Below are 23,624 nucleotides of genomic sequence, written 5' to 3' on the forward strand. Positions count from 1 at the left end.
TTACTACCAGAAGATGACATCAACTGATAGTCTTTAAGGAAGAGTCTTCCTTCAAGTCCATTAAAAAAAAAAAACAAAAAAACAAAAGGGGCGCGCCTGGGTGGCTCAGTCGGTTGAGCGTCCGGCTTCGGCTCAGGTCATGATCTCGCAGTCTGTAAGTTCGAACCCCACATCGGGCTCTGTGCTGACAGCTCAGAGCCTGGGGCCTGCTTCGGATTCTGTGTCCCCCTCTCTCTCTGCCCCTCCCCCACTCATGCTCTGTCTCCCTCTGTCTCAGAAATAAATAAACATTAAAAAAAAATTTAAAAAAAACCCAAAAAAACAAAAAACTTGTCCTACTATTGATCCTGCTTATATTCAGCTTAAAAGAAAAAGTAGAAATTGCTCCTTGCCAATACCACCATTCCCTCAGTCTGATACATAACACACTTGTTCTTTATTCTAGATTTCATCAATCAGGACCTTTCTTACAGTTGTTGCCTTATCTTTTCTTTGTCTCAACAGATCTGGAGATCAATTTTGGGAGACTTCACAATAATACTGAGTCTTCTAGTTGATGAACATGGTATATCCTTCAATTTATGTAAATCTTTTAAAATTTCATTCCATAGTATTTTATAATTTGCAGAATACAAATGCTGAACATATTTTATTGGATATATAACTCTAGGTATTTCATTATTTTGATGCTATTTTAAATGGTATTTTAAAACTTCAGATTATTTGTTACTAGTATGTAAAAATGCAATTGATTTTTATATACTGTTTTTTCTGTTTTTTTTTTTTTTTGTTGTTGTTGTTGCTTCCTAGGATTTTCTACAGAGTTAAGCATGTTGTTTGTGTATCTTTAGGTCTTTTTTTTTTTTTTTTTTGTCTTATTGAACTTGCCTCCAGTAACATGCTGAATGGGAGTAAGGGGAGTGGACGACATACTTGCTTTGTTCTGAAAGTCAGAGTCAAAGCATTCAGAATTTCACCATTACATATAATGTTTTTTTGTAGATATCTCTAGTCCATTCTCTTGTATTCCTAGCTTAATGAGAGTTCTGCTAATAAATGGGTATTGAATTTTAGTTAATTATTTTTCTGTGTCTAGTGAGATCATCATATGGATGAACTTATGGACACACCAGCTTGAACTGAGAAAAAAAAAGCCACCTATTTTTCTTTGGGATATGCTATTTTTGCCTCCTTTGAAGTAACCAAACCAATCTGCTAACTAATAATTTTTGCTACCATTTGAAAGTCAGGGGAATGTTCTTAGATATCTAAGCACATGAATCAGTCAGGAGACTGCATGTATGAGGCTAGAACTCAGCTCTTGATACCCCATGGTATGTTAACTACGTGTTTCCTGTCTTTCTCCCTGGCCAGATTGTGACATTCTTGAAGATAGAGACAATGCTTTATTTATTTGTGCATCCTGGGCTCTAATACAATATCTGTCAGAAAGTATATATTCAATAAATATTGATTTAATTAGTCCACAAATCCTTAGTTTTACTGAAAGGCAATTCATACTATGAGCTATGAAAAAATTGCTATGGGATTAAAATATTTATCTGTATTACACAGTGACCAAAATAACCAAATAACTAAAGGAAACCAGAAGACAAGGATAAATATTTTAATGAAGGCAATATATTTAAAATATTGAGGCATAAAGGAACCCTTATGACATTAGTGTTAAAATATATAGATATTATGCACATAAAATAACTACGTGGAGAAAATTAAAAATTTTGGAGACACCATAAAGATCATCTAGCCCAGTGGTTCTCAAACTATGTTCGTTGGAGTCCTACAATTTCCTGCAGGCATATCAAGGCTATTGTGGGAGTGAAGAATAGAAGCTAAGCAGGTGCAATTTGGAGTCTCAGGATTATAGCTGAGATTTCATTTTAAAAAACTATATTACCAAAAAAATGTTTTGAAAGCTATGCATACTTTAACCTCATTCCATAGGTGAAGAAACTGAATCCTACTTAAACATATCCAATTATAAATAAAAATAGGATGAGAAGTTGGGTTTTCCCAAAACCAGTCCAGAGATCATAAGATTTCATTCCAGAATTTATCTAAAAAAATCCTTGACATACTTTTATATTTATTACCTATCACTTCTTAGGGTCATAATTCTATAAAATTATTATGGGTTGTAAAGTGATATACTAGGCTTAAACACAGTGTGATGCAAAGAGAAAGAGATTTGAAGACAACAATTGGGTTTAAGCTCTCTATCTACAGTTATGGGAAAGCTTTATGTGTGAGTTGTTTTAATGGAGGCAGTACAAAGCATTCCGGTCAACCGATTTTGTTCCTCAGACATCACTAGGAGGTGAATACACAAATTCCCACAATGTATCCTAATTTCCCCTTGGGGCATCAGTGGAATTAATTAAATACTACTCAGAAGAAAAGGACACAGTGATAGGATAAAAAGAAAGCATCTTTTTATATTCACATTTGAAAAAAGTATCGCCTTCCCCAAGAAAGGAAAAAATAAAAAGCAGATCTACCACTGAAGGTACCTTGATGTTTTCTTATCACTCTATTATTTCTCCAGCAGGTTATGCTGCAACACACTGTGGATAAAATCTCTTCATTTGTGTTCTTCTTTCTTTTCTGAGTGAATTTTTTATCTTATCATCTGAAACGACAGGCTGGTATTATCAAAGCTGTGTATCCTGAGAGTCAGTAGCAGGACTGAATTTCCTTTTTTCATTATTTTTGGTAGAACACACAGACCTTAGGGGTAAGCTATCAGCACCAATATGTCTTCAAATTCTTACTGGTCTCCTTAAGGGGAAAAGAAGATAATTAATCTGTCATCCTAGACAGTGTACTACCATTCCTTTACAATATCTAAAAGCCAATTTCATTGGGATAAAATTCTGTCATAAATATATGAACCAGAACAAAAGAAAAGGAAGCATTTCTAACCAAAAGCTGATGAAGAGCATAAAAGTAAATATTGAGTTTTCAAAAATTCTGAGACTGAAAACTAAAAGCAATAACAAATAAAGAATAACATTTTTGCCTGCTGGTTTCACTTCCCATTTCAACATTTAGTTACATATTTCTGAAAACTGATCTGCCATATGACTCTTGCTCTCATATATTCTATTCCAGTGAAGACCAAGAAATATGAATAAAACGACTTAGAAATGTATTGATTTGAAAATGTGTAATCTTCTTAGTTAATATTTCAAACTCATGGTAGTTTCCTGAAGCACACTGAAGTAATCTGAATCATTCCCTTTATAAGTTGCTCTTTTGAAGTTGTCACTAAATGTGAAGACCTCACTTAGAATACTTCCTTTTTTTGAGGGTTTGGAAAAAAACCTCAAAACGAATTCTTATCTTTGTCTTTTTCTATTTTCTAAAATGCCCTAAATATTGTCACAAGCAGCCATAAAGCATAAAAATTTATCAGAGAGCAGCCTGGGGTATGTGGGAGGAACAAAGTCAGAGTACTCTTGTTTGACATTGGAGCGGCACCTTAATGAGTGACTTATACCAATGGGAATCTCAGCATTTTTTTCTGTACCTGCAGGAGTAGCCAAGTCCTTCTAATACTTTCTTGGATCCTATCCCAATGCTATAAACATAAGGCTTGGCTTGTCAGGCCCAGCTGACATCAGTGGAAACAAACTGGAATAAATGTGCACATCAGCGAGAAGTAAAGCACAGATGTTTTGGGGGCAAGATCACATGAGAAGAGACAGTAAAATATTGAGCAGTGAAATGGAAGTAGCCTGTCGAAGACATGTCTGTAGATCTTTTTACTTTAATAGATGGTTTTGAACACTAAACTCAAATTATAGGCTAGATTCCTGGCATTTGTCAAACTCAGTTCTTGGGTCAGGCCCACCAGTGGATGGTAAGTCACAAGTCAGGAGGAAATGAGCATTCTGTTGTGTTTCATTCAGTTCTCTAACTTTCTGAGCAAAGAATTAGTAAGCAGTTGGCTTATTTTTTTTTTAAACCCAGCTTGCTTCTTGTATCATTTTTATGAATAAAATCATTTCTTTGGAAACTAGAAGACAAAGAAATATAAATATTAGTAGAGAAAATAAAAGCATTTCATTGAATACCTCAGTCATTTTTTTTTTCAAATTGGTGTTAAAGAATGCTAAAGTGGTGGCTGAGACAAAATGGTTTACCAGTAAATAATAATTCACTATTTGTAAGTCAGAAAATATTTATGTTTTTAAAAAATAAGCCACTCTCTGTCTTTTTTTTTTTTTAATTTTTTTTCAACGTTTTTTATTTATTTTTGGGACAGAGAGAGACAGAGCATGAACGGGGGAGGGGCAGAGAGAGAGGGAGACACAGAATCGGAAACAGGGTCCAGGCTCTGAGCCATCAGCCCAGAGCCTGACGCGGGGCTCGAACTCACGGACCGCGAGATCGTGACCTGGCTGAAGTCGGACGCTTAACCGACTGCGCCACCCAGGCGCCCCTAGCCACTCACTGTCTTAAAACTCGAAGGTAAAAGATTCATTCTTTTCTAAGTTTATTTATTTTGAGAGAAAGAGAGAGAGAAAGCATGAGCAGGGGAAGGGCAAAAAGAGAGGGAGAGAGAAAGAGAGAGAGAGAGACAGAGAGAGAGAGAGAGAGAGAGAGAGAGAGAGAGAGAATCCCAAGCAGGCTTCATGCTGTCCATGCAGAGTCCAACATGGGGCTTGAACTCACAAACCATGAGGTCATGACCTGAACCAAAGAGTCATTATTTCCTATAAAAGTCACTGAGCTTTGTGTGATGGATAATGTAATATAGCGCCTCTTACTTTTTAGAAGTAATGTTGATACAGGTCTGCTCAACTAAATGAATGCCCCCATTGTAGCCAATTCATACCAACTCAAATACACAGGAAGAAAAATGATCATTGGCAATGCTCCACATCCTTCTCCCAAAGTACTGATTACGGATAGGTTTTTAATGCCTCACATTGATCTTGTTACTATACCATTAGCTCCTTTGTTTCCGTGGCTGGATTTTATTTATCTTGGTATCTCCTGCCCCATCCAGCACACCTACCATTACATTGCCAAGCAATGAATATTGTTATTGCCCAAGTGTCTATTCCCTTCCACATAGTGGCTCGCTGACAGAAAGAAGATAAAACTCCTGAAAGGGGAATCTTACATTTGACTCAGAAGAGGAGAATGGATTTTTGCTTTGATGCATCTAGAGTATTTTTTTTCTAAGACCTTATTTTATAGAGTAGATTCAAGTTCATAGCAAAACTGAGCAGAAGATACACAGGGTTCCTCTGTAAAAGCATCAATTTTATTGCTTGCAAAAATTGAGCTTAATACAAATGGTACTACATTTGTTTAATTTTTTTTTTGGCTAGAGAGTTATAATTTTATTAAAGCTAACACATTTCCCGTGTCATAGCTAATTTGACATCATGGCATATTAAGAGATCAAAATTATGAGACAAGCCACTCTGTCTGTTGATTATTTATGTCTAAAAACAATTTTCACTATAAGGGAGAAAATTAATAAGGAATTGGCAATCAAATTTATTTCCTTTATGATTTTAGCTTCCTGACTTCATCAGTATGGCACTCCTAGTTCTGAATAATAAAAAGAAAACTCAACAAAAATTTTGCCAAACTTCTTTAAAATAGAAATTCACTGAAGCCCACTGTCAGGTGTATGATGGACACTCACAACTGCTGAATGAACTGAATCACCCAAGAGTCAATATTACGATCAAAATGTGCACATATCACTATTCCATATGATAGATAAACAGTATTTTATCTTATTGGGAGTAAAATGGGATCTGAGATAGGAACCTAATATTTTTTTCCAAAAAAGATTTGATTAACACCTTCCAGCTCTTTACTTTTCACTTGGCTAACAGGAAACATTTTTAATACTGGAAGTTACTTACAACAAACTGATAGTATTTTGTTCTACTGAGCTTCAATAAAAAGGACTCTGCATTCAAATGTTACATGACATCTGCTGCTAGTGATTTACACATTATTAGAACAAGGAACTGCAAAAGGAAAACCTAAAGGAAAATATGAACGTATATCTATTTTTAAGCAAGTAAAGAAAAGGAGAAAAACTTGAGTTTAAATTTCAAAGTGGTTCTTAATGCCATCCCCGTAAAGTTTCCTCAAAAGACACATTTTAAAAAGAAGACAGTGGGGCGCCTGGGTGGCGCAGTCGGTTAAGCGTCTGACTTCAGCCAGGTCACGATCTCGCGGTCCGTGAGTTCGAGCCCCGCGTCGGGCTCTGGGCTGATGGCTCGGAGCCTGGAGCCTGTTTCCGATTCTGTGTCTCCCTCTCTCTCTGCCCCTCCCCCCGTTCATGCTCTGTCTCTCTCTGTCCCAAAAATAAATAAAAAACGTTGAAAAAAAATTAAAAAAAAAAAAGACAGTGAAGTTTAAGAAATGCAATAGTCTATCCACAGTAATTCTATCATCATGAGTCAATATCTCTGCAGTGTCAGAGTGCATGTTAATGCTTCATTTGCATAAAGTTCTCTGTTCCCCACCCATCCTTCCAAATACTAAACTGTACTGTGGGAAAATTAGGGGGAGAAGAGCAAAAACAATAGCCAACAAGGTCAGAACTAAAAGAAGACAGCAGAGAGGTTTGTGTAAAGACCAAAAGGTCCAATGGGAGGAAAGAGCATGTGTAATTGGGAAATCAGAGAAGAATTCACTGGTGGAGAGGGGAACATTTCTAGTATTTAGAAGGAGGGGTCGTATTTAGACATTAGACGTAAGAGAAGAGGAGCTCCTGGCAGGTGTGAAGGCACTAGAATTCTGTAGCATGGGTTGTGTACCCAAACCAATTCTTGCATCTTTACCAGGGGTTGATTAGCATGAAAGGCCAGAGTGACATTTCATCTTGTCCTGGAGAAGCATATATTCCCAGAGACTCAAGTTTGCTGACAATTTTAATATCTAGAAGTTATTCAAAATGAACAGAAGACTGAGTTACATCAGGCACTATAATAAGAAAAAATTCCTTGAATGGTACATTTAAAATAGATAGTTCTCAATACTTCTCCAGGACAACTAAACTCACAAAGAGATTTTAGGAAGAACACAAAAATGTCACAGCCTATACATTACACAGAAAACATGACTGTTATTGTCAGAAGAGATGAGTGAGACAGAGGACGAATTCAGCTCCAAGGTCAGATAACCTGTTAACTTGACTTCGTATAAAATTGTTCTCTAGGGGACTTGCTCCAATGACTTGAGTAGATTATTTTATAAGATAAATTTTAATCAAACAGCCATTTCTTTTTATCAAGATATATGATAATGAGGCATGAGATCAATTTAGGATAGAATGTTTTGAGAAGGTTTTAGAAAAATTGTTTTTTCCTTGTAGGGAGTTGGGCAGGAAATGATACAAGGTCAGATTTTAAATGAACCCATGCCTCACAAAAAGATTAACAGCGTGGACAGATTTATCTTTGTGGGTAAAGTCTTGTAAGGCATAAGAAAATGTAAGTTGCAAAATGAGGGAGAGAAACAGCATATTAATCAAGTGATCCGGCCAGACAGAAGTTATAGTGCCAGGATATAATGATTACAACTCTTTGTTTGCTTGTGTTCATATTCTAATAACAGTCATCTAATATTCTTTTTTAAAATTTTTTAATGTTTATTTTTGAGACAGAGAGACAGAATGTGAGCAGGGGAGGTTCAGAGAGAGAGGGAGACACAGAATCAAAGCAGGCTCCAGGCTTTGAGCTGTCAGCACAGAGTCTGACATGGGGATTGAACTCACAAACTGAGAGATGATGATGTGATTTGAAGTTGGATGCTTATACTGACTGAGCTATCCAGGTGCCCCAGACATCTAATATTCTTAACACAAAGCCATGTGAAAGACACTCTAATATTCTTAACACAAAGCCATGTGAAAGACACTCCCATGTGAAAGACACTCCTGTTATATGGGCAGGTCTCTTGAGGGTCATATTAAAAGTACCCCTATAAGAAACATAGGCTCAGTCTGACTGAATAGTGATTTCTACATTCTGGATAGGGTATCTGCACCAACGAGGTTTTTAGATTGTCCTATCAGGCCAGAAAATTTAAAACATCCATAGTGTTTCAAGGCAGGACAGGTACCATAAAAAAATTTTTTTTGATGTTTATTTTATTATACTTTTTTTGAGAGAGAGAGAGAGAGAGACAGAGTATGAGTGGGGGAGGGGCAGAGAGAGAGGGAGACACAGAATCTGAAGCAGGCTCCAGGCTCTGAGCTGTCAGCACAGAGCCTGACTCGGGGCTCAAACTCATGGACCTTGACATCGTGACCTGAGCCGAAGTCGGATACTTAACCAACTGAGCCTCCAGGCACCCCTGGACATGTACCTTTTAGAGTGGATGTTCTTAATCAAGAGGACTCATTAACCAAGGCCTTCTTGTTTGTTAGAATGCATACGGTCCCATCCTTGGAGATTGATTCGGAAGGCCCCTAGTGAGGCCCAAAGAATGAATATACAGGAAATGATTCCCAAGTCACTCTAACACACACTCCTGGTTATGAATCAGAGCAAAAACAACAAAACAACAAATACAAAACAAAAAAGTATTTTTGTGGAAGAGTCATCAGATTTAGAATTTGAGCTCAGTTCTGGTACTTATGAAACATGTCTTTCTTAGGGAAGTTCATATAATCTTTGAAGACAATTCCCTCAACTGTATAACTAGAGTAATAGTATCTCCCCTTTCTTGGTCATGGGACCAAAGGAGATGTAGTAGTTATATATTGCTGTAGAACAAGTCATTCCAAAACTTAGGGGCTTTAAGTAACAAACATTTATTATCTCACAGTTTTTGTTGGTCAGGAACCCAGGCCCACCTTAGCTGGGTACCTCTGGCTCAGGGTATCTCACAAGGCACCAAGGAAACTATTACCTATGACTGTGTTCTCACATGAAAGTTCAAATAGGGGAGGATCTACTTCCAAGCTCACTCACAGAACTAATGAAGCTATTACGAACCCTTTGGTCTTCACTGGCTGCCGGCTGGAAACATCAGTTTTGTGACTAGTGGGTTCCTCCACAGAACAACCTATAAGATGTGGACTGGTTCCCCTCAGAGTCAATCAATGATGAGGATGTGGAGAAAGGAGAACACTCTTATACTCTTGGTGAGAATGCAAACTGGTGCAACCACTGTGGAAAACAGGATGGAAGTTCCTCGGAAAGTTAAAAATAGAACTACCCTATAACCCAACAATTGCACTACTATGTATTTACCCAAAGGATACAAAAATACTGATTCGAAGGGGCACATGCACCCCAATGTTTACAGCAGCATTATCAACAATAGCCAAATTATGGAAACAGCCCAAATGTCAATTGACTGATGAATGGATAAAGAAGATACACACACACACACACGCACACGCACACACACACACATACACACACACACACATATATATATATATATACATGTATATATATATGTATGTGTGTGTGTGTGTGTATATATATATATGTCACATTCTCTCTCTCTCTCTCTCTCTATATATATATATATACATCACATGTACACACAATAGAATATTATTCCACCATTAAAAAGAATGAAATCTTTCATTTGCAACAACATAGATGGAACTAGAGTGTATTATGTTAAGTAAAATAGTTAGAGAAAGACAAACCATATGATTCTACTCATATATGGAATTTAAGAAACAAACAGAGGGGTGCCTGGGTGGCGCAGTCGGTTGGGCGTCGGACTTCAGCCAGGTCACGATCTCGCGGTCCGTGAGTTCGATCCCCGCATCGGGCTCTGGGCTGATGGCTCAGAGCCTGGAGCCTGTTTCCGATTCTGTGTCTCCCTCTCTCTCTGCCCCTCCCCCGTTCATGCTCTGTCTCTCTCTGTCCCAAAAATAAATAAACGTTGAAAAAAAAAATAAAAAAAAAAAAGAAACAAACAAACAGATGAACATAGGAGAAGGGGAAAAAAAGAGAAGGAAGCAAACCCTAAGAGACTCTTAACTACACAGAACAAATTGAGGGTTAATGGAGGGAGATGGGTGGGGGATGGGCTAAATGGGTGGTGGGTATTAAGGCAGGCACTTGTGATGAGCACTGGGTATTACATGTAAGTGATGAATCACTAAGTTCTACACCTAAAACCAAATTTACCATATATGTTAACTAACTAGAATTTAAATAAGAACTTGAAAATTAAATAAAAAGACTACTCAGTCAGTGAGATAGTAAGAGAGCAGAGAAAGTAGTAATCTTTTTGTAACTAATATCACATCAAATATCTCATCACTTTTGCCATAGTCCATAAGAAGCAAATCTCTGGGTCCAGCTGACACTCAAGGGGAAGGGATTACACAAGGGCATAAATACCAGGAGGTGGAGATCACTAGAAACCATCTTAGATGCTGCCTACCACAAGAGATAACATAGGTGAGACTGTGAAGAATAAAAGACTTACATGCTGAAGCACATTGCAAATGGAAAAAAAAAATGGCAGAATTTGAGTTATAAAAATCTACTTTGTGGATAACATTCTGCCTGAGGATTTGCTAAGAAGTGTCACCACCTCCTCTCTTGTCCTCAGATATGTCACACTATGGCTTCTTTTTCACCATCTTTTTTAGTCTGACACATCTGTGAACCTGTTAGTCAAGTAAGGAAGAAAAGGAGGGTGAGCAAATGAGGGCCCTCATGACCTACCAAGTAACACCCTGTGACAATTCACGCTTTCATTTATCACAGGAAGCAGTACTGTAATGGCTATAAAGAGTATGGGAGTGGAAAAACAACAACAACAAAAAAACTTAGGACCTTGATTAAGTTTTTCCCAGATTGTTTTTCCCACAAAGCTGTTTATCAGCCTGACTTGGTGATATGCCCTAATGAAAATTTATGTGACCAGTGTTGCAGTTTTAAACCATGGCTCCTGCATTCTTGACACTTTTCCCATCTAGAACTGGCATCTATGTCCCTTCCCCTTGGCTCTGGGTGGGGGAATGTGACTGCTTTGATGGAAAGAGAGAGTCATTGTGTGACTTCTGAGGTTAAGTTAAGAGAAACCATGCAGTTTCAATCTGGTCCTCTTAGGACACCCATTCTTGGAACCCAACTTATACCATGAGGAAGCTCAAACTAGCCCACATGAAGAGAATCCATGTAGGACCTCAAGACTCAATGAAGAGAGATGTTTTTCCAATCCCCAACTGCTCTGGCTCCTGACTGTTTCTGCTCCAGTCACCATCTGTCTGCATCCAACTGAGAGACCCCAAGTCCAGAACTGCCCGGACTCTCCCTTACTGAATTCCTGACCCTGAAACTATGGCAAATAATTAAAAAAAAAAAAAGATTGTTGTTGATTTAACCCAAAGTTTTGAAGTGGTTACGTGACAAGAGATAACTGCAGTAGTCAGTGAGTAGTCCTATATTGACAATAAAGTCACAGATAACAAAAATGTTACACAGGTAACATAAAACAGGGAGATATTACGTTCAAACATTTCTAAGACATTTAAGAGTGTTAGACCACAGATGTGTACCTCCAGAAAAGTCTTTGGTAAAGACTACTATAATTTGGAAATATTTAAACGTGGATGGATATACTTAAAAGCAATCCTGTGTAAATAGGAAATTGATACAAATCAGAGAAACTAGAAATACAGCATTTTTATTTCTATAATAATGTCTCAAATTGACAATTGATTAACAAATGTTGTCAGCAACTACCTTCTTCTCTTGTTAATGCCAGTTAGAAACCATTTGGCATTACACCAACACTGCAAATACTATCCATTCCCCTCAACAGCTACCCTCCCATATATGCATGTCACTGTCAGTCACCCCCCTTCATTTCCTAATCGTGTAGATCATGATGCCTTTACATTCCTTTTTACTTCTCTACAATATTTACTTAAATCTTCCTTTCTTCTTTCTTATCTTTCAGCAAAACTAACGTTTCATCCACATTGTCAAGGCACCCATCTGCTCTTGCCTATTCCAATACTTTGATCCATCAAATGTGCTTTCTTGTATCTTTGGCGTCCTTTACCTTACAAACATCCTAGTCTTCATTATTTTAAAAATATTTATGACATATTATAAAATTTATAAATCTTGATTTTTAAAATGACCTTAAGTTGACATCTAATCACCTTCCCTCAGCCACTTCTCAAAGAAGTTGTCTATACTCAGTGTTCCCAATTTTCACTCACTCTTTAAGCCCACTGTAATGTGACTTCAAATAGCCAACACCGTTGGCACTATTCCCTTAGAAGTTACCAGCGAGTGGGCTCTTCTCAGCACCATCTTCCAGTGCCCTCACTGTAGTATTTGATGCAGTTGATACATCTTTCCTTCTTGAAATTCCTCTACTTTTGCCTTTCCAAAAAAGAAAAAAAAGTGCTTTCTGGCTCTCTGAATTCTCTATACATTCCTTCTCTTTTCTCTTCTTTACGCTATCATCTACTCTCCAAAACAGAACATTTCCCACTATCTTCTGTCTATGCCACTATTTCTGGTGAACTAAATCGGGAAGCTCAAATCCCTAGCTCCAGCATAACTCCAACCTGAAACATACACAGGGATGTACTTCCAACTCACTTTCTTGATTCGTTCAGATGTCTGAATAGTAGCAGATACAGTCCTTCACGCAGTGAGGACTTCTCACAGAAGGAAATGCTTTACATGAAGGAGGTCTCAGTAACAAGAGCATCAGAAATCGCATCAATGCACTAGAAACAAGGATACTTAATTCACCAAATTCAGGCTTGAGAACTCTGATTTTGATACTGCTATAACTAAGGAAACACAAATTGATACTCCCTCCACCTGAATGATCCCCAATATCTGCATGTCTTGTGCCTTCACTACCTTCACTGGATGCACAAGTATCACCTTGTAAGAGAGACCTTCCCAGAACACGGTATGTAAAGTAGCATCTCTCCTGCAACACTTATGAGACACATTATGCATTTATTTGCTTATTATTTATCTTCCTTCATAAGAATACAGGTTAAATGAAAACAGGGACTTTGTTTTTTGCACTGCTATCTCCCCAGAATGGGGAAGAGCACGTAGCCCATAGTAACCACACAACAAATATTTGTTGAAAATATTAATAACTTCATGAAAAAGTGAATGATTTAATGAAAATATTCTAATTTTCCATTTATAGAAAGTTTGTAACACTATAATGCAAATGCCAGAATACTCATGGTAAACATACTTTTTCACCAAGTGAGCTAATTCAAATTTCTACAAAACAACCAGCTAATATTCAAATAAAAGTTTCTTTGCAAAATTAATCGGATTAACTATTCTATAGTGATCTGTTCTACTGTCCTTTGTTTCTCTTATGACAAATGACCCTACTGAAGTTTGTTACCAAAATTTCTATTACCTTATTAATTAGTACAGAACTTTTCTTTTTATGAATATCCAGAGAATATCTCCATGTATGAATCACTCAAGTGTTATTTCTCTAGCATCTTCATTTTCACCAGATTTCTCTGTATCATTTTTCTTCCAATTGGTCTTTTTTTCCCAGAGAACCTTGACCTGACAGGATCTTGAGATATCATTCGTCCAGGAGTTTTCAACCTTTCTTTCAGCAGTGAGATATATTTCACACACAAAATCTTAATGACAGCAGAGACGAGAGTGGAGGGGCTCAAACCGTGCTTCCCTTGAGCTCCCACCTCACTTTCCCCTGAGACACTGAGGAGAATCATGTCTCCTTTGAACACCATGGACAGTCTAAACTTTTCTAATTAAACCCAGATGTATTTTCTGTGTTGACTCTTCCATTTCTCTGACAGGAAACTCTTCCTGTCTTTGGTCTAAAAGCATTTACTGAGCAAATACAGTGTGCCACATATTATACAGGCAGTGTGAGGAACACGCAGAGGGAACACAGACAGGAAGCACTCCTAACTTCACCCACTAGCTAAACAGACCTGAACTGATCTATAGTTTCCCTGGAGGGAGTGATTCCCTCCCTCCGGCCCGGCCTTTCTTATCCTTCACTTCTTTACTATTCACCCTTACACTGGCTTTCCTGTCACTGCACTGATTCTCTCCTGGCTTAGCTCCCTACTTGTCACCCCCCATAAACCATGCACGTCTGTAAGGCTTAAGCAGTGCTCACTGCATTTCCCCCTCCACCTCCTCATTATTCAAGAGCTAGTAGCATTTGGGACCCAACACTGATCCCTTGAGTTTCATCCTTCTCCTGATTCTGTTCTGTATGATGTGTGGACATCCCCACCTGGGGTCCCCTGCTGCCATATGAAGTCCAGTAACTTGAGCTGTCTTTTTCTTCCCCTCCACAGGGACTCCTTTTCAATGTCCCCATCTACACTTTGCTTCCCAAGCTTGAAATTCTGAAGTTATTTTTGACTCCTTTCTCTTCTGTATCATTTATATCCAAGATATATCACAACAGTTTTGTAACGAAATCCTTCTTTTTTTTTACTTGTTTCATTATTTTTATTTTTTAAAATATTTTTTTAAAGTTTACTTATTTAAATTCAAGTTAGTTGACATACAGTGTAGTATTGGTTTCAGGAGTAGAATCCGGTGATTCATCACTTACATAACACCCAGTACTCATACCAACAAGTGCCCTCCTTAATGCCCTTCACCCATGTAGCCCATTCCTCCTCCCCACCCCCCGCCAGCAACCCTCAGTTTGTTCTCTGTATTTTAGAGTCTCTTATGGCTTGTCTCCCTGTTTTTATCTTATTTTTCCTTCCCTTCCCCTATGTCCATCTGTTTCTGAAATTCCACAGATGAGTGAAATCATATGATACTTGTCCTTCTGTGACTGACTTATTGTGCTTATTAGCATAATACACTGTAGTTCCATCCACATTGTTGCAAATGGCAAGATTTCATGCTTTTTGATGGCCGAGCAGTATTTCATTGTATATGTATACCACATCTTCTTTATCCAATCATTATTCGATGGACATTTGGGCTCTTTCCGTAATTTGGCTATTGTTGATAGAGCTGCTATAACCATTGGGGTGCATGTACCCCCTTGAATCAGCATTTTTGTATCCTTTGGATAAATACCTAGTAGTGTAATTGTTGAGTTGTAGGGTAGTTCTATTTTTAGTTTTTTGAGGAACCTCCATACTGTTACTAGACATGTCTTTGGAGGCAAGGACACAAAAACAAACTGAGCTATTGGGACCTCATCAAGATAAGAAGCTTCTGCACGGCAAAGGAAATAGTCAACAAAACTAAAAGGCAACCAATGGAATGGGAGAAGATATTTGCAAATGACATATCAGATAAAGGGTTTGTATCTGAAATCTATGAAGAACTTATCAAACTCAACACCCAAAAACAAATAATCCAATGAAGAAACAGGCAAAAGACATGAATAGACACTTCTCCAAAGAAGACATCCAGATGTCTAACAGACACATGAAAACATGCTCAGTATCACTTTTCCTCAGAAAAATACAAATCCAAATCACAATGAGACAACATCTCACACCTGACAGAGTGGCTAAAATTAACAACACAGGAAACAACAGATGTTGATGAGGATGCGGAGAAAGAGGAACACTTCTGTGCTATTTGTGGGAATGCAACAATATCCTTCCGATGTGACTTTCTGGAAGCTGTTCAAATGTAGCCCATATGACAGTACTTTCGAGGTGAGCAGGGACTGTGTCTTACCACCGCCCATAGGCACAGTGCCTGGCACAGAATAGGTGCCTAATAATCCTTGCTGAAAGAAGAACTGAATGGGATAATAATATGTGATGCTTAGCGTAGCATAAAAAGTGCAAGCAAATTCCTTAGTAACAGGGCAGTGCGTTAGTACATTTGGGCACATTTATAAGATATTGCAGTATAATTAAAATAGTATTTTCAAATACATATTAATGGCTTGGAAACTGCACACTATTTAATGTGAAAATTGGGGCGCCTGGGTGGCGCAGTTGGTTAAGCGTCCGACTTCAGCCAGGTCACGATCTCGCGGTCCGTGAGTTCGAGCCCCGCGTCAGGCTCTGGGCTGATGGCTCAGAGCCTGGAGCCTGTTTCCGATTCTGTGTCTCCCTCTCTCTCTGCCCCTCCCCTGTTCATGCTCTGTCTCTCTCTGTCCCAAAAATAAACAAACGTTCAAAAAAAAATAAATAAAATTAAAAAAAAAAAGAAAATAAAGAGAAGTTGGATACAAAACCCATAAATTTATTATTAACCTAATAGTGAAAACCTAGAAAAGAAAATACAAAAATGCTTAATACTGCTTATCTTTGGATAGTGATTTTTATTTAATTTCATACTGTTTTTTAATTTTTCTAACTGCTTTAGTTCGTATAAACTTAACACTGTGAAAAAGATTGCAGCCACTGATAATGCCTATTGATAAGGCCTGGAAGAAACATGTACAAATTAAAAGAAGCATTTGTTCCAAGGTGGAGGTTTTATAATTTATCTCTTCCACTTTGTTTTTCTAAAATTGACTTTAAAAATTATTATTTAATATTTTCAATATCCTCAGCCCCAACCTATATTGCTTAGTTCTCTACTTCTGTAAGTGTTTATACAGCTTGAGTTTAATCATCATATCATACTGTATTAACTTTCCTAAAATGTCATTTTAACATTATTACTCTGGTTAAAAAAAAATATTATCTCCTTATTACTTCATAGATAAAATAGGATAAAAGTCCTCAATCTATCAAAGTTCAGTGTTGAACATCCAATTTCACCTTCCACCATACAGGACAGACTCCTACTGTCCCCACTGCACTTTTATACAATTACCTGATGTCCCCTGTCTCCCTTATTCCACTTCAAATCTTATCCTCTATTCAATGCTTGACAAAAATTTTCTTAGCAATTTTCTCTTTAAACACCCACAGCCCTTATGCATAATCCTGTAATTCCATGCATTTTTTTTGTAATTAAGAAAGGTTAGATCTGTAAGACATTGTTGAAATCAGTTAGTTCAACTTCTCCCTTTACAGATGCAGAAACAACACTCCAATTAGAAAAGGTGACTTATTCAGGGATGGAAAACAACAATTAGGATTAGCACCCAATATTTAACATTTCTAGTTCAGTATCTTAACTAGTAGTACAGGATCTACCCCTGTTACTGGGTCTCCCTTTGGCTGACCAGCTGCTGAGCAATTGTTCATGACTTTATTCTTAAAAATATGTCTTGCCTGCCCACCTTGATTGTCATCAATTTCCCCAGGGCAGACACCATGGTGTACAATTCCTTTACATCTCCATTGTGTCTAGTGCTGCAAAGTGAGTGCTGAAGAAGTATGCCAGAAATGACCTCAAGCAAATCCAATAATGGTGCCGATGATACAATCTGTGATCCCAACAGTCCATCTTAACAGTGTGGCTCCTACATCTCCTCGGATGGGAACAGCCATCAAAAGTAATGGCCACCAGTTTTCTCTTACTTTCTATATGGCTGTTCTAGCCAGTCCAGAAGTCACAGGGTTATCGTTCCAGCTAAGATCCTGGAAACAGAGCCAGGATGGGGAAACAAGGACTGGAACTGAATCTAAAGACTTCATTTCTACAGTTAGTCCTCTGCCAAACACAGAGGCTTAAGGAAGATTTTGACTCAAAAGCCAGGCTGGTAAATCATTTTTAAAGTTTCAAGTGGCTCTTTTTACACACACACACACACACACACACACACACACACACACACACACACGCACTTTTAAATTCTGAATGGCATATATATGAGGAAGAGGAGCATTTTAGCAACTGTACCAATCAATTAATGCACAACAGGTTAACAAACAACTGGTGGAAGAAATTTCATTGCAAGCCAGAAGACCTAGAAAATGGGGAAAGGTGACCTCCTCGGGGTTATCAACATTCAAAGGCAGGGAGATCAAGCGCAGGTCTCCACAACCAACTCATGCCAGCTTCTGTCATGGCTGCTGTACATTGGGCCACAAGCCACACAAACCCAGAGGCGTCTGTCAAAGGTCCCAGGCAGCTGTGCAAGCATTCCCTGCCATTTGTTCAGCTGCTGTGAAGTGAGTGAGCCGCATATTCCCAGGGTTCCACCAAGTGGATTTCTTTTTCAATTCAGAACAATGTGATTAGAATACAATTTTTTTTTTATTAGTTCTGATTTTGTCACTCTGAATATAGATTTACCAGGATGAATACATCTACTGCTTATTTTTGCAGCTAATGGAGGTGAATAGAATACATCATGCTGCACTAAAAAGTAGGTAATGCTGAGGAAATGAATATAAATCACTCTTTTCACCTAACAGCAGAGTTACTGCTTAGAGAAGTAGGTGCCCATTCACCTGACAATTCAAAATGTCTTGAATACAATTTGTCTAACCTCCATCACTTCCCTTCTTTCTTGCATATGAGCATCACAGTTTCAAGGAAAATGATTTAATGGTGAAATCTCAGATTGTAGCATAGCCAGCTCACCTAATATATATCAATATAGTTATTATGTTGCAGAAATAAACTAAATGGACTTGTTAAAAATATGAACTGCTCCTTTCCACTGAAGGAGGGAAAGAGAAAAACAAGAAAAATAAAACCTTCAGAAGAGAAATATAAGGGCTTTACTGGCTGATCTTTGTTGCCTTTCATATTTGTTATAAAGACTCAGTGTGTGGGAGTTAATTATATTAGTTATCTTGGGTAACAAGCTATTAATTTTGTTCTTCAAAGTTATCAACCACCTTTCTATACACAGTTCACAGGCGAATGAATGGATTTAATCCCTGTATTAAAATACAAAACAAACCAAATAATCCCATGTTTCATGACTTCTCAAAGTTGATTATCTCTTTGGCCATGCTTTACCAGAGGCCAGATATACAACTGTCACTTTAGAAAAGAGTCTCCGCCAATTTATATGAGAAGCCTGTGAAAGTGGATTTAATCGCCCTTTAACAGTAATTCTGATTGAGACCAGACATAAAAGATCACCAAAGAAAAGCATTTTTTCCCAGTGATTCAACCATACTGGGTGAGCAAAATTTCTTCTTCCAATGACTGCACAACTCCCAAGAGAGTCTTCTTGTTTCATGGGACATAGAGCTAACTTTTGCAAATTTAAACAATTTGGTAGAGGAACTAAGTATTTAAGATGGTAACATTTACTGTCACAAGAAGTTTATAGATTCTTTTCTTTTTGGTCATATCTGATTCTTCTGAGTAAAACATAGTATTATTTAATTCTAAAGCAGCAATTGTATATAGATAATGATCTTTATCTCCTAATTACCAAAGGGACGTTTCACTTGTTAAAAACATTACATATGTAAAAAAAAACTGGAGTAAATGAAGAAATTATTAGCATCAATCATGATGTTTATCTGCATTTAAAGGGTCTCTGTGCTCTAACAAAAGCAAATCGTTTATAGTACCAGTATTCCTATGGGAAATCTGCAATGATTTATTTCTTTGACTTATTAAAAGCCTAGCCATAGCTCAAAGGTCTCTGAATACCCATAAAATTAGGAAATTATTGCCATAAAATTAAAAGAAACAGCAAAATCTGCAAACAGGAAGCAATCCAACAAGATAGTACCTATTAGAAATCATTGCATTATAAAAATAATATATAAAAATGAAAACTTTGAGTAAGCTATAGCAATAAACAATGCTCTTATGAAACTCATTGTTTGGTTCTATTGCTATAGCATACATCTCATCTATATAACCATTTCCTTTTCTTTCAAATTCATCCTGAAATAATGTATACACGAAGATATTTCTTTCTATGTGATTCTCTTTTGAAGTTAACAAGGTTATATAAGCATTACTCAATAATTATCAGACAGTGAACAGTTAGGTTGAATGTAAAGTTTAGGAAATTAATCTCAGAATATAATTAAGTGGTATTATTGTTATAGTTGAGCTTCAAATAAATTAAAAGGCTAAATATTTGAAGATATGTTTTAGCATAAAAATCTATATGATCAAGCCATAACCCATTAATATTCCCTCTCCTACTATTTTTCTCAATGATAAAAAATAAACAAATTTATTATATTTTTAAGAAAATAGTTCGGAAAATTCTTTAAAATACTTGAATGAAAACAAAAGCTTAAGTAGAAAATAGGAAAAGAAAATATTTATAAAAACTGTACCTTTATGCAAAGGACCACAAAATATTAATAAATAAATACAATTTATTCTTAGATGGGAAAGCTCCATTTTATATATTTTTGTCCTAATCTACAGTCTCAGTACAGCCTAGGTCAACTCAGTAATACTGAGATATTCTTAGGGACAGAGAGAATGAAGTGTTTCACGACTTTAGATGAAAGGATCAAAGTTTAAGAATAGTCAATAAATTTATGAAAATTAAATGTCATTGAATTAAGGACTTTGAATTCTAATAATTATTTTTAACTAAGAGGATCACTATGCACGGATGTATCTGGCAGCACCAAGCTACTAACACGGGACTGATTAAGCAAATAATGTCTCATCCACACAATGAAACAGTCCTTTCTCATTAAGAATGATAAATTTCTAGATTCATTTTTCAATGAAAGGTGTTAATTACATATTGTTAAGTGAAAAAATAAAGTTACAAAAAGTATATAAAATATGATTCAATTTTTCTTAACGTGTAGAAATGGAGGTTACATATAAAAACACTGCATGTAGTTTTCTCTGCTTAATAGGACAAAGGGTGATTTTTCATCTTTTATACTTTCTGGTATTGGAAATTTTCTGTACAAAGATGCATTATTTTTATAATCATAAGACATTACTTAAAAATTCTGTGTGGGAATTTATGGATAAAAAATAATTAAGTAAAACTTAAAGGAAAGTGGATACAGAGAGCTTCTGGGAGAAGAAATCAATATGGCAACACCTAGAAGGTTTCTATATTAGAGACTCTGATATTTGTCCATCTGCTATAATTTACAGGATCATCTGGGATATGGGATACAGCATGGAGGAATCACTTGTGCTTTGATTTCCAAGTTTCCATTGTCCATTGTTTCTATTCATTTTACTGCTGATGTCAAGGTGAACACAGTAGTGATGGAGTCTCAGTTCATATCACTGCACCTTCCTGGGTCCTTATACGTAATATGAAAGCTGAATTTAATGCTGCATTTGCATAACTAAATGAAGAAGTACATCTTTTGGTATGGTCCATACTGAAATTTGCCCCAGTGAGTTCATACAGGAGTTTTATTAAAGAAGGGAAAAGTATGATAATGTGATTGACTGCTACAATGCACATAGCTTGCATCCTTCTAGCAGAGCCCTTAATTTGCCTAGTTCTGATTCCATGTTTTAAATAATAGGTTTATATGAATATTAGCTAATGTGGAAGTTCTACTGAATAAAAATATTCAGTATAAAATGATTCAATAAAAATAATAGTTTATGGGGTATTAGTTATGTGCCAGGCATAGCTCTAAAAGCATTTTATGTGTATAAATCCATTATTCCCCAAAACAACCTATGAGGTGAGTGCTATTATTAGCCTTCATTTCTCCCAAGGAAAACTAAGGCTCAGATAACTACATCCCTTGCCCAAGATGATAAACCCAGAGCAGGTGATAAACTCAGATCATCTGGCACCAGAACACATTTTATTTTCTCTTTATGCAGATTTTTAAAAATTGAAATGCTTTGCATTTGAGAACAGTTTTAGGTTTATAGGAAAGTTGAAAAATGGTAGAGAATTCCTGTATACCCCTCACCACTCTCCTATACTGTTACAAACCTTAAATTAAATGGTGCATTTGTCACAACTAAATGTATGCTGATGTTTACTAAACTGCACACTTTACCTGGATTTCACTAGTTTTCCCTATGGTTCTTTCTCTGTTCCAGGATTCCATTCAGGATACCACCTGACATTGAGTTGTCATGTCTCCCTAGCCTCCTCTGGGCTATGACAATTTCTTAGACTTTGTTTTTGATGACCTTGACAGTGTTGAGGAATACCAGTCAGGAATTTTGTAGAATGTCCCTCAATTTGGGTTTGTGTGATGTGTTTTTCGTGATTAGACTGGGGTTACTGTTTTGAGAGGAAGGCCACAGAGCTGAAGTGGCATTCTCAGCACATTATATCAAAGGTATGTGCTACCAGCATGACTAATCTTTGATGATGCTAGCCTTAAAGATCTGGCTAAGGTAATTTGCCAGTTCTCCATTTTAAAGTTACTCCCCTTTTTCCATGCTCCATTTGACAGAAAAAAAGTTACCAATCAAAGCCCACATTTAAGTGGGTAGGGATGGGATGGAGTTAAGCTCCATCTATACAAATTGGGGGGGCATCTATATAAATTGCTGAAGTTCTTCTGCTAGAGCCCTCAATTTTAACCAACTATTCTATGTTGCTGCTGACTTCCTATTGTTTCCTACCATTCTGGCATATTATTCATGTGCAGTAGTTTAAAAACACAACACTTACCTAATTTCCTGCTTTTTCAAAGCAAATATATATTAGAATTAAATGTGACAACCAATAAACTTGTTTAAAATTATTTTCCACTATCACTGTATAATTTGTCATGAAGGGATGAATTAGAAACCATTTTTTCTCAGAAGCACTCTGTAAAGAACTTACCAGAAATATTCGTTCAAGTTGATCCTGAATGTCTTTCATTCCTGGAAAAGCAGCAACTCCTTGGATCATTTCAACAAAGATGCAGCCAACACCCCTAAAGAGAGAAGAAAGCATTGTACAAAAACTCCAATGTATTCTGGAAAATTAAATCTGGGATTAGAACATCTACTCCAGGAGAAACAATGAATAAATAACATTCTTTTTTTTTTTTTAAATATAATTTATTGTCAAGTTGGCTACCATGCAGTGTATACAGTGTACTCTTGGTTTTGGGGGTAGATTCCGTGATTCATTGCCTACATACAACTCTCAGCGCTCATCCCGACAAGTGCCCTCCTCAGCGCCCATCACCCATTTTCCCGTCTCCCCTGCCCCCCATCAACCCTCAGTTTGTTCTCTGTATTTAAGAGTCTCTTATGGTTTGCCTCCCTCTCTCTCTGTTTGCAACTATTTTTTCCCCTTCCCTTCCCTCATGGTCTTCTGTTAAGTTTCTCAAGTTCCACATGCGAATGAAAACATATATCTGTCTGTCTTTCTCTGACTGACTTATTTCACATTGCTGACAATGGCAGGATTTCATACTTTCTCATTTCAACAAAAGCCAAATTATGGAAAGAGCCTAAATGTCCATCAACTGATGAATGGATAAAGATGTGGTTTATATATACAGTGGAATAACATTCTTTAATGAGTACCAAGGGCTGCGCCACATCCATCTAAATCCTACATTTCCTTTCCCTCCATGTCTATTGCCCTGAAAGGTCTCAAATCTCTAAACAGATGCAACTACCGTGGGCTCAGACAATCATGGCAACCAGTAAAATATAATGCTTGGTGGCTCCACCTTATTTACAGGAAACCATCAAGAAACTCCTTAGCCTAATATAGAAAGCTGCCAGTCTTTTTTGAATATCCTTTTCCAACCCCATTTCATGAATTCATAATATATTGTCCTCTCTAGCTGTCCAAGGGTTCTCAAACTTCTTTTTGCATCAAAATTATCTGGGGGGAACTTTTAAAAACTGCATATGATCGAAACACAAACA

General features: G+C 37.0%; 1 protein-coding gene across 9 annotated transcripts in view; it reads right to left on the reverse strand.

Moving 5' to 3' along the window:
• CDK14 (cyclin dependent kinase 14) overlaps positions 1–23,624 on the reverse strand; it is a 633,016-nt gene that overhangs the window by 209,372 nt on the left and 400,020 nt on the right. For all 9 annotated transcript variants that reach the window (XM_040471560.1, XM_040471565.1, XM_040471562.1 and 6 more), the window contains one exon: positions 22,579–22,672. In XM_040471560.1, the coding sequence (XP_040327494.1) occupies positions 22,579–22,672 (94 nt within the window). The remainder of the gene's footprint in view (positions 1–22,578; positions 22,673–23,624) is intronic.

This window comes from Herpailurus yagouaroundi, unplaced genomic scaffold, assembly GCF_014898765.1.
Source record: "Herpailurus yagouaroundi ecotype Mexico unplaced genomic scaffold, PumYag 100, whole genome shotgun sequence".
Lineage (NCBI taxonomy): Eukaryota > Metazoa > Chordata > Mammalia > Carnivora > Felidae > Herpailurus > Herpailurus yagouaroundi.